The sequence below is a fragment of the Phlebotomus papatasi genome, chromosome 2, assembly GCF_024763615.1.
Source record: "Phlebotomus papatasi isolate M1 chromosome 2, Ppap_2.1, whole genome shotgun sequence".
NCBI classification, from domain to species: Eukaryota; Metazoa; Arthropoda; class Insecta; order Diptera; family Psychodidae; genus Phlebotomus; species Phlebotomus papatasi.
This window is the reverse complement of record NC_077223.1, coordinates 37210543-37226585: the sequence shown is the minus strand read 5'-3', so window position 1 is coordinate 37226585 and position 16043 is coordinate 37210543. Positions and strand designations below refer to the sequence as shown.

The window sequence follows — 16043 nt, the reverse complement described above, 5'->3', positions numbered from 1 at the left end:
CCTCTTGCGTGAAATGCTGACACAAAAGAAATGCAGATACGACAGAGGTAGACGCAACCGACGATACACTCATTAAATGCCCAAAATACTGCAATATTAAAAAAGAATTCCCAAAAATAAATAGAGCCAAAACAGTGACAGAAATAGCAACTAATATTGAAACAGAAAACGTTAAAAAAGTGTGTGTTTTTCAGAAAAAATAAAATTGAAATATAAATTTAAAAAAAAAGTGAAAAGTGATATAAAAATAAATTTCGCGAAATCTAAAATCTAATCTAAATAATAATAAATTAATTAACGGAAAAATTCAAATTTAAAAAGTGTGTGGTGAATGGTGAATACAATGTGACGGGCTGTGTGGATGTCAAGAGACGTCCGGTCCGGCCCCTACAAAAACTTTAAAGAAGAGAAGAAGAAGAAGACCATTATTTCTAATATAATTACGCTAAGCCGTCTCTCGGCTAGTCCTCAAGTCTGTCACGGCCCTTACAGTTGAGTTCCTTAAATGGATTTCGGCTTTTCCCTTATGGAAACCATATTAAGTATATATTTTGATGCCTTGTTAGGTCGAAGATCTTTGGTCAACCGGGTTAATAATTCCATCGTCCGCCGGCGTCTAAAGAAATGCCGGCTGATTTAAGTTTAAATGTTTTCTTCAAGAAAATGAGAGAAATTTTTTTATCATATTACTTAATAATTACTTCTTAGATTCAAACTCAATTTTCTTTCTTCACCTAAATAATCCAACTTGTAATATATTTGCAGGGAAATGGTAAAATAATTATATTCAGCAAGTTTTTTAATAAATCTTAGGTTTACACATCAAACTAAATTTGTATAGTACAAATCAATTTACATTATAATAAAATGTTGCTATTGGAACTATTTTTTTGGTGTAAATAAGTTCCAATTTTATTATTTAGTCTTTTTCTCCAAGGGATCAAAGCCCTGTTCCATGCGCCTCTTGAACAGCTCATAACTTCTTTTCCGGTCAAAGTGCTTCACCCACTGACCTGGACAGTTTTTCTCAAATAATTTCCTGAGTTCTAGACAGGCAGCAGGTTCTTCAGCTCCGCTTGTTGTGCTGTGCGTAGGTGCGTTCTTATCCAGGCATTCCCAGTATTTATCTTTGTTAGTCCAGCATACCGTACGCTCCTCTTTTGTCGGGAAGTCACTCATTTTGCTATCAGTTCTATTTAAATGCAAGATGTAAACTAAGTTAAATATTTAAAAAATAGGAAAATGATAAACATGAAAATTTTTACCCTTTTTGCCGATTCTTTGAGGTTAGGTTAAAAACAGCTGATTTTTTAATGAAGTGTGCGCTAAAAAAAATCCGCCGGCTGGAATTCATTAGGCCTTTTGCAGTATACCCAGCAGACAACGCATTCTCTTTTTCATTTCCATACGAGTATACAATTTGTAGATACTTCATAATTTTATTGAGCTTCTCAGAAATGATAAATTATTTCAATGGTTTTCTCTGGAGATTTAAATATTCAGTTTCTTCATCTGAGTTTTTCGGAAGAATATAAAAGGTCAGACATCCAGCGGTTACAAGGAACCTATAAATAGAAAAAAAATCATAAAATTTTTCGAAAGTAGTATAACAAACAAAATTCATTTGTTCTAAGTAATACTTACGTTTCTAATTGAGTGATTTCCTTTAAAGTGTTTGTCAGATTTGCTGTGAAAGGCTTTCCAAGAATAGTATTTTCATAGTATACCCTCACATTATCAATATTGTACTTTCCTTCTTCATCACGATCTTCATTCTCAAAGAGAATATCTTGAATGCAATCAGCCAATGTGAAGCTTTCATCGAGTTGCTGTTGGAAATCACTTACATTGTATTCGGGAAAGCAAAATACTACCGGCCAACAGAGCTGTCCATCAGGAGATAAGCAGACAGGAAAATCCTCTACTGGAGCATATTTTGGCTTTAGAATATCCATTGTAATATCGGTAAATGTTTGATTTTCTATTTCTTCGAAACGTATTTTTCGTTTCTTTATCTCATTAATCGTTTTCTGTTGTTCATCGAGTTTTCTTTTCTGCTCAGCAGCCAATTTCCGCTCCTGCCGTTCTTTTTCTGCCTTTCTGGCGCAACAGGTTTGCCTCAATTTCAAAATGTCCTTTTCGCCGGAATCTCCTGATAAGATTTGGTCGCAAAGTTCAACACACAAATCATACTTTTGTAGAGCTTCAGCACATTTTGCTGCCCTAATATGAGCCTTCTTATAATCCGGTTTCAGTTCTAATGCTTTCTGTGCATCCAACAATGCTGATCTGTAGTTCTTCAGGAAGAAATGAGCAGCACTTCTGTTATTGTACAATGCAGCATTGAGTTCGTTGTTCTCGCATTTCGCACGGATACCTTCAGTGTAGCTGAAGATAGAAATACGGTATTTTCGGTGTTTCATGTGAAAATTTCCATCTTCTTTGTAATTTGCTGCCAATTCTTCAGGTGTATTCTCAAGTGGATCATATTTAAGTTGCTGCATTCCTTCGACAAGGGGATCAACTTCTTCTCCAACTTCTGGGAGACGTTTCATGAAGAAAGGATGTTTTTCCATTTCCTCTTGCCAGCGATCTTCTGGCCAGCCTTCAGTGTAGCGACGTTTTTCCAATCCATCAATAAATTCATCCAGTTCCTTATCCAGTTTGGCCGCCAGCTCAATACGTTCTTCATCACTCATTTGCTTAGCCATTTTAACACTTGAAACTGCAAAATTTTATATTGTGAACTATAAAAGAATGTTTGAGTTGTTTTCTAGAAATGCCGATAAATTATCCACGAGGGTCTATTTGTTGAAGGTTATAGACACATCAAAACAACAGCCCAGTTGTACACATAAATTATGTCATACTCGTACTGAAATTATAGTGGTATTAGTGTTTCATGGGATATAAAACATCAAGCTTTAAGTTTAAATTAATGAAATAGTGGTGAATTAACACAACGACCTCCAATTTATTTAATTCAATTTATTTAATAGGTTAAAGAAGATAATTAAGAGCATTATTTTCTGCCATTTTGATTTTTTTTAATATTCGTTGATATTAGAGAAGTGTTTGACTGCTCTAACTCGAAAGAATTAAACAAACTAAGAGAGTACGGAAAATGCATTGTAACAAAATGTAAATTAAGTCATAACTTACAGAAAATACTCTGACAATAATTGTACAAAAAAAAAAAAAACTAAATCTGAGGAACCAAAGAAAGATTTCCTAAAACTCAAAAAAGCATCAGAATTTCATGAAATCCGGGGAATTTAATGCAACTTAAATTTGTCAACGTAAACAAACTAAAAATAAAATCTGTCATTGCTTTAAAATAGTTAGTGAAATCTGAAAATATTTTGAGAGTAAATGTCCTAATTCAGAGCCATTTCCAGACGCTTTTACTATGACGGAAGATTCAACACATTAAGTTCGATTTTTTTCTGAAGAAAAACACAAAATTTCGCTACTTGACTCTTCTAAAAGGTTACTGTTTAGTGAAAATTCTTTAAATATAATTTGAAAACTTCTCATATACAAGAAAAATGCGCAGGTGCAAAACACTGCTATTGGAAACAAATGAATCCAAATAGAAGCAAGGGATATTTTCTAATTGGAAACAAACAGCTTCAGTGAAAGCGAGACGAAAAGCTTCCAAAGCCTTTTTGAATTGCTCTTGAGTTTGTTTTTGTTGTTATTCCTGGTCTATTCTTCTTTCCTATCTAAAACAATAAGAAAATTTAGATTTAATTTAAGTTTAGATTAAATAAACAAGACCCAATCAAATTGATCGGTTTAAAATTAACACATATTTAAACGGAACAATGTCAATATCAAACTTTATGAATTTCTTAAAATATGCATGTAATATATTTTTCAGTATTTTTAAATTTTAATTTTTTGCTCTCCTCCAAAACATTTTTTTACGTCTCCTACTTTACCGTGGTTTGCCATTTACCCCAAAAACGGTCGATAGGTTTCATAAGTTTTTGAATACTAATTTTTGAGAATTTTTTTCGCTAAATTGAGAACAACTCAAAAGTTTTCGCAAATCCGAGAAAACGAATAAATCTATTGATACATCAATGAAAAAAATAATTTATTAATTTATAAAACCCAATGTGGCATTTTACTCCAATTTTAAGTTCAGAGCTTCACAGTAGGAATTCTATTCAATATTATGCTAAAGTGATAACACGAATGTAGAGAATATAATTAGCTTCGTTTAGTGGAAAAATTGTTAATAACTTTTCTATTATTTAAAAAATAGGGAAAAAACCAAAAAATGTTCGTAGAATACCAAATTGGCGTAAAATGCCACCTTTTTTATTTAGAGTTGGCATCCGAAATGGACATTTGAATAGCTTATACTATATAACCTAAAAAAATGTTAACATTTTTTGAGTTTAGTCACGATTGGAAATAATCCTAAAAAATACGTGAAAATGTTAAAATAATTATTAAAAATTAAATAATATAATACCTAGAATTGTTGTAAAGTGGTACAGTAGAGAAAAATAAGGTGAAAATTCAATTCATTGTTTTTCTTTTTCGAATTACTGTTAGAATTTCACATATAATTTCCTTAAAAAAAGCGCAAACTATATATAGAATTTGAAAATTTTACAATAAAATTTTTTGATATGAGTCCTAAAATCCTTGCCAAATTGCTAAGGAAAAGGAAATTCAATGGAAATTGGCTTTTTGCTACAAAATCTGTAAATATTGACCTTGGAAATTTTTTTGTCAATTTTCAGAAAAATTATATAAAAATGATAAGTAAATGAGAAAATATTTAGTGGTAAATTAATTTATGAGTCCTAGAACTGCTATAGAATTCTTACAGAACGAAAGACTATTGAAAAGATGCTTTTTTGTTGATAATATCAGCGCCGGTATTTTATGCCAGTTTGGTATTTTACGTGATTTTTTGGCTCGGGTTTTTAAGTGTTAACTTTTTCGTCTCTTTTGGGACTCTGAGTACCCAAAGCAGCATATGAATATTCTGTGAAAAACAATGAATTTTAATTATTCAGAACTGATAAAAATCCGATTCTTGTGGATGATTACAAACTATAAGGATGTCCAAATGTAAGATATTTTTAGTAGGACCTCAATTAATTCCTGAGCTTAGATATTTTTGATTAAAAAATGGTGAAATTGGCTTGCAGCATATGCTGCGGTCCGGAAAGAGTTAATGCGGTATAAAAATAGATAGATAAATTGGTTTATTTGGTGAATCGACACCATCGACACTGAGGCCATTTTTCCACCGTGACAGTCAAACAGGGTATAAAAATAAATCCTTCGATTATGGTGTTTTTGAAACCTTTTCCTCACTAGCAAAACAGTAGGTCAGTCGGGTTAGTTGCATGAGGTAGCCGCGAAATAATTAGTGGCTCACAGTGACAAAGATGGCTTCTGCAGAAGTTTGTGCTGCTGGTAAGGTAAGTGAAAATACAGTCTTTTCTCCCTAAATATTACAATTCTGATCTTTTTAAAGTATCCTTCTACTTCTTAAAATGTATAGCTAATAAGTCTTTCCTTTATTGAATGAATTTAATTGGAGGAAATACCATTTTTTCGTTGCTTAAATTGGGGGCGTTTCTTATGCTTTGAGGCCTATTGGAAAAATTATTCATTTTCGTCGGTGATTTGTTTTCATTTCTTTTTGCATTTCTCTTTTGTTGTTTTTCTTTTGGAAATGGGCCTATTTTTATTGCAAGAATAATCAATTTAGCTTGAGGAAGAATACCACAATTTGAAGTTCTGTGGAAATTATGCCCTGTGTATCATAAATAGAAGCATAAATGATGTGGGCTTTCAATTGGGGGCTTCAATCATAATTCACAGTTATTTCTCTGTATGCATTGACATAAAAATAAATCTGCTCCATGGAATTTTAATTATTCTTCCCAATTCCATTTTGTGCGCTTTGTCTCGGAAGCAATTCAGAGAATCTTTGTAGTTGAAAATTAATTGTGACATAAGAAGCATTCTCTCTCTGGATTTTGAAGTTAACTTTCCAGGATTTTGATCAAGTTGATTGAGATAATGGTTATCCTTCAGGTGGAGAATCAGATGAGGACACTGAAATTGGCAGGACACGTAGGCTTCGACAGCCTTCCAGATCAGTTGGTGAACAAGAGTGTCCAGAATGGATTTGTGTTCAATATCATGTGCATCGGCGAGACGGGATTGGGAAAATCAACTTTGATGGATACTCTCTTCAATACTAACTTTGAGTCATCTCCGAGTCCTCATTCCCTTCCCAATGTTAAGCTAAAGTCCAACACCTACGAACTGCAAGAGAGCAACGTCAAATTGAAGGTAAAAAATGAGATAAATTCAAAGTGAAATTGTGAAAGTTTTTTTTTTTGTAAAATTTTAGTCTTCACTTTTTGATGTCTTCTTTTTAGTGCATGTCCATTTGCTTAAATCAGCTTTTTGATTAAAGAAATATTTTTTATTCTCTTCTAGCTTACAATTTGTGACACAGTTGGATATGGTGACCAAATCAACAAAGATGACTCTTTTAAAGCTGTTGTGGACTACATTGATGCCCAGTTTGAGGCTCATCTTCAGGAAGAGCTGAAGATCAAACGATCCTTGTCTACTTATCACGATGCTCGCATTCATGCTTGTCTGTATTTTATTTGTCCAACAGGTAAGTGCGAAATATTAAATATATTTTTAATTAAATGGTTATAAGGGCTAAAAGAAAAATCATATTCCGCCCAATTAAATTTTTCCCTGAAGAATTTGTTCCTCGCTTTTTTTATTTTTTGTGAGATGAATTTTCTTATATGAAAAATTCCAAGATATACTGAGTTAAATGGTGTCCCTTTTCATAGAGCAAAAAACGTATAAGAATTAATAAAAATTAAGCAAAAATTTGAATATTTCATTCCTGTTTCATGTTTCACATTCATTTCAATTTTAGAAATTGTTTCAAGGAACGAGTGAAACATGTTTCACGAGCATATTCTATGAAGCATATGCTTCAGTGTGAGTTCCAAATCATAACAAGATTTTTTTATGGATTTTATGCCATGGATTAGATTTTTAACGTGGCCCTGTATGTTATGCACAAATAAGGTAAAACAAGGACTGAAAAAAGGGGCGGATGAGATTCGTCGATTTTTTCCGGGTGTTGAATCTTAAGGAACCATTCTTTTTAACTTTCCGGACCGCAGCATATGCTGCAAGCCAATTTCACAATTTTTTAATCAAAAATATCTAAACTAATGAATTAATTGAGGTCCTACAAAAAATATCTTACATTTGGACATCCTTATAGTTTGTAATCATCCAAAAGAATTGAATTTTTCTCAGTTCTGAATAATTAAAAAACATTGTTTTTCACAGAACATTCATATGCTGCTTTGGGTACTCAGAGTCCCAAAAGAGACGAAAGAGTTAAATCTTTTCACTTTTTGTTTCTTTTTTGACTTTTTTCCACTTTTTTGTTCTTTTCCTTTTAATATTTTCTCTTTTTCATAATTGTAAGAGTTATGAATCCTATTTTTGTGATTAACTCTTTCCGAGCCGCAGCATATGCTGCAAGCGAATTTCACCATTTTTTAACCCTTTAACGACGAGACAGTTTTCGCGGACCGAAAATCAGCAATAAAAATTAAACAAATGAACAAAACCAGTAAAAGGTCTTATATCTGGCCTTCGAAAAGCCAACAGTGTCTGATTTGGTTTATTTTGTGGGTCTATGAACGATAAAGACAAAAAAATAGCCTAAAAATTTAATTAATTTTTCTGACAATACTAATGAATGATAATTTTCAATCTAATGGAAAATATTATGTTTGAGTATTGTAGTTTCTTGTCCCAAAAAGGTTTTGCTTAAAAAAAATTGGAAGTATAAAAAATATTTAAAATTAATTTTCATTATGTGAATTTAAAAATTCGCCATTTTTTAGCTTAAAAATTTACTGTATAGCAAATAGTTGGAGACTTGCAAAAAATATCCTAGATTCCTTCTACCTTCTACTTTGCAATTACGTACAAACATAAAAAAAATAACTTCAGGTTTTCAGGAAAAATTATTTTTTTTATGGGACACCGGTGTTCCAATCGTCCTTAAAGGGTTAATCTAAAATATCTAAACTCAGGAATTAATTGAGGTCCTACAAAAAATATCTTACATTTGGACATCCTTATAGTTTGTAATCATCCACAAGAATAGAATTTTTATCCGTTCTGAATAATTAAAAAACAATGTTTTTCACAGAACATTCATATGCTGCTTTGGGTACTCTCAGAGTCCCAAAAGAGACGAAAGAGTTAAAAATAAAAATTCTAAATATTCTATTCTATTTAAAGATTAGTGAGTTTTGTATCTGAAGTCTGACGGAAAGCTCTGTGCTCTCATTACTTCTTCCGGTGTTCTTGAGAAAATTATTATTCTTTCAAAATAAAAGGAATCAAATTTTTCTCCAAAGCTTTCGATCCTTCATATGGATCTTCTTTTGTAGGTCAATTAACCCTTTAAGGACGATTGGAACACCGGTGTCCCATAAAGAAAATAATTTTTCCTGACTACCCAAAGTTATTTTTTTCTTACGTCTGTACATAATTGTAAAGTAGAAGGTTAGAGGAATCTAGCATATTTTTTGCAAGTCTCTAGCTATTTGATATGTAGTCAATATTTAAGCTAAAAAATCGCGAATTTTCAAATTCTCAAATTCATAATTGATTTTATCTATTTTTTATACTTCTGATTTTTTTTTAAGCAAAACCCTTTTGGCAATAAAAACTACAATACTCATACGTAATATTTTTCATTAAAGCGAAAAATATTATTCATTGGTATTGTCAGAAAAATTACTTTAATTTTTGGGCTATTTTTGTCCCTATCGTTCATAGAAGCACAAAATACACTGAATCAGACTCTGTTGGACTTTCCAAGGTTAGATGTAAGACTTATCATTGATTATGTTTAACAGTTTCATTTTTATTGTTGATTTTCAGTCCGTAAAAAGTGTCTCGTCGTTAAAGGGTTAAGCATGCTTTTTAATTTTTTTTCACTTGTTTTTCCTTCTTTTTTGACTTTTTTCCACTTTTCTGTTCTTTTCCTTTTAATTTTTTTCTCTTTATCACAATTGTAAGAGGAATGAACCTTTTTTGATTAATAATAAAAATTCTAAATATTCTATTCTAAATTTTAAAGAATAGTGAGTTCTGTATCTGATGTCTGACGGAAACTTTGTGCTCTCATAAATTCTTCCGGTATTCGTCAGAAAATTATTCTTCTTTCAAAATAAAAAGAATCAAATATTTCTCCAAAGCTTCCGACATTTCGTGCGGGTCTTCTTTTGTGGGTCAATTAAGAAACTTTTGATTATTTGAAAAACGTCTATCGTCTGATTACTGTTACGCATTGTCATTTTCGCTGTAAATTCCTGTGGATATTCACTATTCAATTGAATTCCTCACTGTCACTGTCGCTTAATGTACTATGCTTTATAATGAGAGATCCAACTCGTAGAGTAGCCAGAAATATCAAAAAGTACTAAAAGTTACTAAAATAGTGAATATCCCGGGGAATTTAAAGCGAATGTGGCGATCCGTAGCAGTAATCAAGCGTTAGACATTTTTTAAAAAAATATTAAAGTTTCTAAAGACAAACAACAAGGTCGAAAGCTTTGGAGAAAAACTATTTTGAAAAAGAAATTGTTTTAATTGAAGAGAGTTATGAGTTCGACAACTTCATTTAAATTTGATTAAAAGAAATCAATTGTAAAATTTTCAAGGTAAATATTGAATAGCATAATTGCTAAATTATCAGAGATTGAAATACCAAATTGGTTTGCCTCAATTACTCACTGACTGTTTGATGTTCCAAATTATCCTCCTTTAGATGATTTATTATCTGCAAATAAACAAGAAAATCAATGTAGAGATACCTGCATTTTTTCGTATTTTGAGACTTACAAAAGGAACTAAAGTAGAGTCAGCTCTTTTCGCCTTATAAACAGTTTTTGGCCACTTAAGATAAAACAAATCATTACTAATTTAAAGTATTTAAGAATAAGTGGTACTTTCAACCACTTACGTTTCTTAATTATTTAAAATTGATTTTAAAACAAGTGACGAAATGTACTGATAACAAGCATAATTTGGGAAAAATGCATATTTTTCAATGAGATTCACTAAATTCTCGCAAAGTATCCTAGATGAATGAATAAATGATAGATATTGCTTCAAAGTATCTGTTGGGGACCAAGTACCCTGGGTCAAACAAAATCAAGAGATAGGGGACTGTATTAGGTGAGATTCTTAATAATCCCATCTACTATAATCCTACCAAAATTTCATATCGTCCGATCGAGCTGAAACTTTGCCAAAACGTGTTTTGACACTTCCTGATCACGAATATAATTGGTGGCTAAAAATCGTTCCCGTCCGTCCGTCCGTCCGGTTTTGGAGCTTAATAGCCCCTAAACAAAAAGAGATATCGACTTGTGGTTTTCGGCAAAGGTTATATATCGTATGAAAATTGCAACTTGGTGCATTGACCCCCCCCCTTCCGCCATTTTGAATACCCCCTTTTTTGTTTTCTCAATGGCTCCGCCATGATATGGCATCTATCGGGCTCAAATTTTAGTATGTTATAGATGGACCTTAGGGCTTTCGATCAATACCAAACTTAAGGTCCCCCGATCCCCCTGATCCGAGCTATAAGGGTCCAAAAAAAATTCTTAAAATGCCCATAACTCTGGTTCTAATTGTCAGAATTTAAAAAGTGAGGGCGTTTTGGAAAGCTCTCGTGAAATTCCACTTCCCCTTCTAACATCGCAAGTTCATAAAAAAAAAACCGCTACGGGCGCTATTATTAAAATGAAGATATTTCAATTTTCTAAGTTAAATAACTCAAAAATTCCTTTGTGCATCGGGCTGTAATTTTAATATGTTGTAGTCGCAGGTTATCCCTTTCAAAGAAAAAAAAAAACTTAAGTCGATCGAAAATTTCTGACCCGAGCTATAAGGGGTCAAAGTTCGAATATTGACCGGCCTCTATCTTCGGTTCACAACTACTCAATAAATTTGCCAAAAGTATTAAAATAATTATGACAACATTACATGTCGCGTACTAAAAAACATAACCTAACTTAAAATCAGTGTTTTGAAATCAACAGTCGATAAATTGTGGATTATAGAGCGATGGCCTATAGCGGGATTCTACTGTATTTCGAAAGTATCTCCGATGATTTCTTCTATTTTCGGTTATGTTTTGGAGCTAGTAAAAGTACATAGTTCGTCAATTGACATCTATAAATCGAAAAAATTTCGACATTGGAGGACCCCTTTTTTCAACAAACTTGCTTAAATTTGGATTTTTCGGAAAGGTCTCGAAATTTCCGAATTTCAATTTCACGAATATTTGAGATCATGAAGTGAAGTAAACGTCGAAAACAAAATTTTGAAAATCTAAGATTAATTTTTTCAATCATTTTATAAGAATGTTCTCTTCTTTCCTCAATTACATTGAAGCAGAGGAACACAAAAATGCTTTACTATTTTTTGTGACAAGGACCCACGAATTCATGGAAACGCTTGAATTCATAAGACCGAGCTTTCCGTGAACTATATTTTTGCTTTTTTCGTATTGTTTTGGTGAATTGATTGACTACCGATTTAAACTATTTCGTAAATTTTCAGAAAACCATTCAAAAAATTGAAGTGTTCAATTTTGAATGCTTAGACTAATGTGATTTAATGAAGTTTCTTTGTTAATCACTTTTATTAGCTTGGTGGTTTAACCCTTCGACATTACTAGGGATCATGCGTCCTTTTTGAAACAAAAAATCACAATAAGTTGGAAATTATTATTATTTTCTTAAAAAAATATTCTGCTTTATAATGTTTTCTGAAAGTTTAATGTCCTTTTCAGGACATGGCTTGAAATCAATTGATTTGGTTTGCATGAAGAAGCTCGACACAAAAGTCAACATAATACCTATAATTGCAAAAGCTGATTCAGTGTCTAAGGCTGAGCTTCAGAAGTTTAAAACGAAAATCATTGAGGAACTTCAGGCAAATGGAGTGCACATTTATCAGTTCCCTACAGATGATGAGTCTGTGGCTGAAGTGAATACATCGATGAATGCTCATGTTCCATTTGCCGTTGTGGGCAGCACAGAATTTATTCGGATTGGAAATAAGCAAATCCGTGCCCGTCAGTATATCTGGGGTTCTGTGCAAGTTGAGAATGAGTCTCACTGTGACTTTGTGAAGTTGCGTGAGATGCTGATACGGACAAATATGGAGGATATGCGTGAGAAGACCCATACGCGTCACTATGAATTGTACAGGCAGAAACGGCTGGAACAGATGGGATTTACTGATGTGGACAGTGACAATAAGCCGGTGTCCTTTCAGCAGACTTTTGAGGCTAAGCGCTCCAATCACTTGGCGGAGTTGCAACAGAAGGAGGATGAGATGAGGCAGATGTTTGTTGTGCGTGTCAAGGAGAAGGAGGCTGAGCTCAAGGACAGTGAGAAGGATTTACATGCTAAATTTGATAAATTAAAGAAAGATCATGCTGAGGAAAAGAGAAAGCTTGAAGAATCTCGCAAGAAGTTGGAGGAGGAATTTGTTGAATTCAGTCGACGTAAGGCTCAACTCACAGCTTCGCATCATACTTTAACTCTGGGCAAAAGCAAAAAGAAATAATTTCTCATCCTGAGACAATTCTTTCCCTTCTCAAAAAATGCATTTCGTATTTTATATACATTTATTAATTCAGTTATTATTTCCCAACAAGCTAAATATGCCTAACATTTTATGAAATAAGCATATTTCTGCTTATTTTCCATTTTAAATGAAAAGAAAAAAGAAACAAAATATATACATTAAGAGTTTGTGGTCGTGGAAATTTATTCACTTGTCCTAAATTATTTTTGAAAAAAAAACAGATTTTTTATCAAAGAAATTGTAGTATCATAATTTTAATTATTATAAAAAGCTGCTTTTTTAATGTGTAATCGAAGAGAAATGTTCTTGAAATAAATATAAAAATTTTCAAAGTATAAAAGGGATTTTTATTTTATATTTTTTGTGGAGTTGAAAAATTGAACGTAGTGTCCGGAAGCACTGAATGTCTTCCAAGGGCTATTAGACCCTCCTGAAGGAGGTGTAACGTAATGTCTGGAAGCACTGAATATCTTTCAAGGGCAATTTTACCCTTTTGAAGGAGTTGGAAAGTTGAACGTAATGTCCGGAAGCACTGAATGCCTTTCAAGGGCTATTGCGGACGCTCCTGAAGGAGGTGCAACGTAATGTCTGGAAGCACTGAATATCTTTCTAGGGCAATTGCACCCTCCAGAATGAGTTGAGGAGTTGAACGTAGTGTCCGGAAGCACTGAATGTCTTTCAAGGCTCATACTACTGCAATACCTTAAAAAGAACAGAAGAACTTAATGCACTGCACTTGTCTGGAAAATCATGAGGTCTCTGTACCTACCTGAAGGATTCAAAGTGGATGAATAAAACATAAGTCAAATAGTCAGCTCCATGTGATCAAAAATAGATCAGCATGAGAATTCCTCAGTCCGGAGGCTTGAATGAGGTTAGGTAATAGCAGCAAGGAGTGCCCTTTCTCGTGCATACGAGAACGGGACTCCTTCTGGGTACAGGAGTTTGATTAAATAATTAATTTATTGTAGCAATAAAATAACGAAGGCAGGAGAAGATAGAGTAACAGAGTAAGTAAAGAAAGCAAATGTAACTGAACATCCACTTCTTATAATTTTCTCTCGAGAAAGGATTTCATTTCAAGCTGAAGTTGGCAATAAATTGACAGAACAGATTAAAAAAAAAGTCCGTTAATACACTACAAACTACAAAGACAAGATGGAAATGAAACTCTCCAAACTCTGTTGAAGATGAAACTATATTTGTAAATTAAGTATACTGCACAGTTCACGTCCAATTATACAGTAGACACTCTCGCTCAATCGGCTATTTCAATCGGACGAAAAATTTTGTTAACAATTTTCACGTTTAATTATGAAGCTAATTTGCTCAAATTCGCTGTAGTTCTTCCTATTTTATCGTGATTCTTTATAATTGAGCGCTTTTTGTGGAATTTACAAAGGCTTTGACGACCAAATCTATCGGTAAACCGGATGACATTTTGCCCCAAATGCCCAATTGAGAGAGAGTCTACTGTATCTTATAGTTTGCCTTCGAAGGAATATTGAGGAATCCACTCTTTATTCTAAATATATACTTCCCTTCCTATTTATTCAAATGTTTATCAGCCCTCATACAAACTGGTCCCGGTCAAAATCTCGAAAGCCAAAATCCCGAACGCCAAAATCCCGAAAGCCAAAATCCCGAAAGCTAAAATCCAGAATTCTTAACTCTTTCGCGTCATTAGGGTCATATATGACCCGGGGAAAAACAATTTTTTTTGACTATTTACATTAATTGAAATCTATCGGTTTGTGCACGACATCATAACACTGTGCAACAATTTCAAACTTTTTTTTTGTCCCTGGGTTCTTATGCTATTTTTTCTATTGCTAGGGTCAAATGATTTACGAAAATACTTATCATTTTGATTTCATTTGGATTTTGTGCCTGGTATTTACGAAAAACGGTTTTTTCCGTTTTTTGATACTTGGGTGCCTATATCTCCGAATCTGCTGAACTGATTTATTTCTTACTTTGGAACAATTTGTTGTCCTTTACATGCCCGATAAATCCTCTGAACAAATGAAGTTCGTACAACTGACACCAGGGGCGCTGTAGTCACAAATATGTCAGAAAACATGTAAAAATCGAACTTTTTAGCAACTTTGATCAAGAATATCTCGAAAACTAGGACTGTCCCTAACAATCTGTTTTGTGGGTTTGATAGAGAATTTAATCAGCTACATTTTCGTTCATGTACAACTTTTTGCTCAGATTATTTTTTAACCTCGATATTGAGGTTCAAACGAAAAACGAGCACTCAGCCAACTAAAGAAAAACTTAACTATTTCGCAAATTTTGACTTTTTCTTTTCAAGTTTAGATAACCCAGAGTATTATTTTCACTTTTCTTACAGTTGTAGGACTTTATTAATACTTATTGCATTATAAAATGTGTTTAGTTATAATACAAGGTAATAACTCAAACAATATCTTCAGTAAGATTTCAGTGTTATTTCAATCTCAAAAAACTATTACAAAAAAGGCATATTAACTGCATATTGCAAAATTTTAAATATTTCAAAGAATATTTCTTGTTAAATTGACGTTTTAGAATCAATAAGTATCTATTTTACCTTTTACATACCAGTTACATATGGAAACTTTGCAAAAAATCCTTTTTCTAAATTCATTTCTTTATATAATTCTTTAAAAAAATGTCCTACATTTATCTACAATCCTACAATTTTAACCTCATAATTACGTGATTTTCGTCGAAATAAATCTAAAACTAGTTTTTGAACTTGTAATTGTTACTTTATGTATATCACATTATGTTAAAGTTTTATACAAGTTTCCAAGTAATAAAATAATATTTAAAAATTTAAAATGTCATATAAAAATCACCATAATGTCGATATTTAAGTATTAAATAATATAATAAAAGCTTGTACTGCCTAATTGCGAGGAAAGAAAGCAATAACACTCGAAATTGTGAAGGATTTATTAAGTTGGCTGAATGCTCATTTTTCGTTTGAACCTCAATTTCGAGGTTAAAAAATAATCTGAGCAAAAAGTTGTACATGAACAAAAATGTAGCTAATAAAATTCTCTATCAAACCCATAAATCAGATTGTTAAGGACAGTTTTAGTTTTCGAGATATTCTTGATCAAAGTTGCTACAAATTTCGATTTTTACATGTTTTCTGACATTTATGGGACTACAGCGCCGCTGGTGTCAGTTGTACGAACTTCATCTGTTCAGAGGACTTATCGGGCATCTAAAGGAGAACAAATTATTCTTTAGTGAGAAATAAATCGGTTCAGCTGATTCGGAGATATAGGCACCCAAGTATCAAAAAACGGAAAAAACCGTTTTTCGTAAAT

The 16043-nt window shown here is 32.6% G+C and overlaps 3 protein-coding genes and 1 long non-coding RNA gene across 4 annotated transcripts; 1 reads left to right on the top strand and 3 right to left on the bottom strand.

The window, feature by feature from the left end:
- Nucleotides 1–781: 781 nt before the first annotated feature.
- LOC129804064 (cytochrome c oxidase assembly factor 6 homolog) lies at nucleotides 782–1336 on the bottom strand. Its single transcript, XM_055851084.1, has 2 exons — nucleotides 1266–1336; nucleotides 782–1192 (listed from the first exon to the last, which is right to left on the bottom strand). Exon 2 carries the CDS (start codon nucleotides 1177–1179, stop codon nucleotides 916–918), a length of 264 nt encoding a protein of 87 aa, XP_055707059.1. The 5' UTR covers nucleotides 1180–1192; nucleotides 1266–1336; the 3' UTR covers nucleotides 782–915.
- An 83-nt stretch (nucleotides 1337–1419) lies between these two features.
- Nucleotides 1420–2840, bottom strand: LOC129804060 (DNA polymerase interacting tetratricopeptide repeat-containing, protein of 47 kDa). The gene is made up of 2 exons (XM_055851080.1): nucleotides 1645–2840; nucleotides 1420–1565 (listed from the first exon to the last, which is right to left on the bottom strand). The coding sequence occupies exons 1-2, from the start codon at nucleotides 2709–2711 to the stop codon at nucleotides 1466–1468; spliced, it is 1167 nt and encodes a 388-aa protein (XP_055707055.1). The 5' UTR covers nucleotides 2712–2840; the 3' UTR covers nucleotides 1420–1465.
- A 2520-nt stretch (nucleotides 2841–5360) lies between these two features.
- Nucleotides 5361–13054, top strand: LOC129804058 (septin-2). The gene is made up of 4 exons (XM_055851077.1): nucleotides 5361–5450; nucleotides 6073–6333; nucleotides 6484–6670; nucleotides 11912–13054. The coding sequence occupies exons 1-4, from the start codon at nucleotides 5418–5420 to the stop codon at nucleotides 12691–12693; spliced, it is 1263 nt and encodes a 420-aa protein (XP_055707052.1). The 5' UTR covers nucleotides 5361–5417; the 3' UTR covers nucleotides 12694–13054.
- On the bottom strand, nucleotides 12743–13784 carry LOC129804069 (uncharacterized). The gene is made up of 2 exons (XR_008751934.1): nucleotides 13484–13784; nucleotides 12743–13416 (listed from the first exon to the last, which is right to left on the bottom strand). It is a non-coding gene; the product is annotated as an uncharacterized LOC129804069 (long non-coding RNA).
- Nucleotides 13785–16043: the final 2259 nt, after the last annotated feature.

Coding starts and splice junctions, on each gene's coding strand:
- LOC129804064 (XM_055851084.1), bottom strand. CDS start 1,179: ATGAGTGACTTCCCGACAAAAGAGGAGCGTACGGTATGCTGGACTAAC.
- LOC129804060 (XM_055851080.1), bottom strand. CDS start 2,711: ATGGCTAAGCAAATGAGTGATGAAGAACGTATTGAGCTGGCGGCCAAA. Junction 1,566..1,644: donor GAAATCACTCAATTAGAAAC/GTAAGTATTACT, acceptor TTCTATTTATAG/GTTCCTTGTAACCGCTGGAT.
- LOC129804058 (XM_055851077.1), top strand. CDS start 5,418: ATGGCTTCTGCAGAAGTTTGTGCTGCTGGTAAG. Junction 5,451..6,072: donor AAGTTTGTGCTGCTGGTAAG/GTAAGTGAAAAT, acceptor GTTATCCTTCAG/GTGGAGAATCAGATGAGGAC. Junction 6,334..6,483: donor AGAGCAACGTCAAATTGAAG/GTAAAAAATGAG, acceptor ATTCTCTTCTAG/CTTACAATTTGTGACACAGT.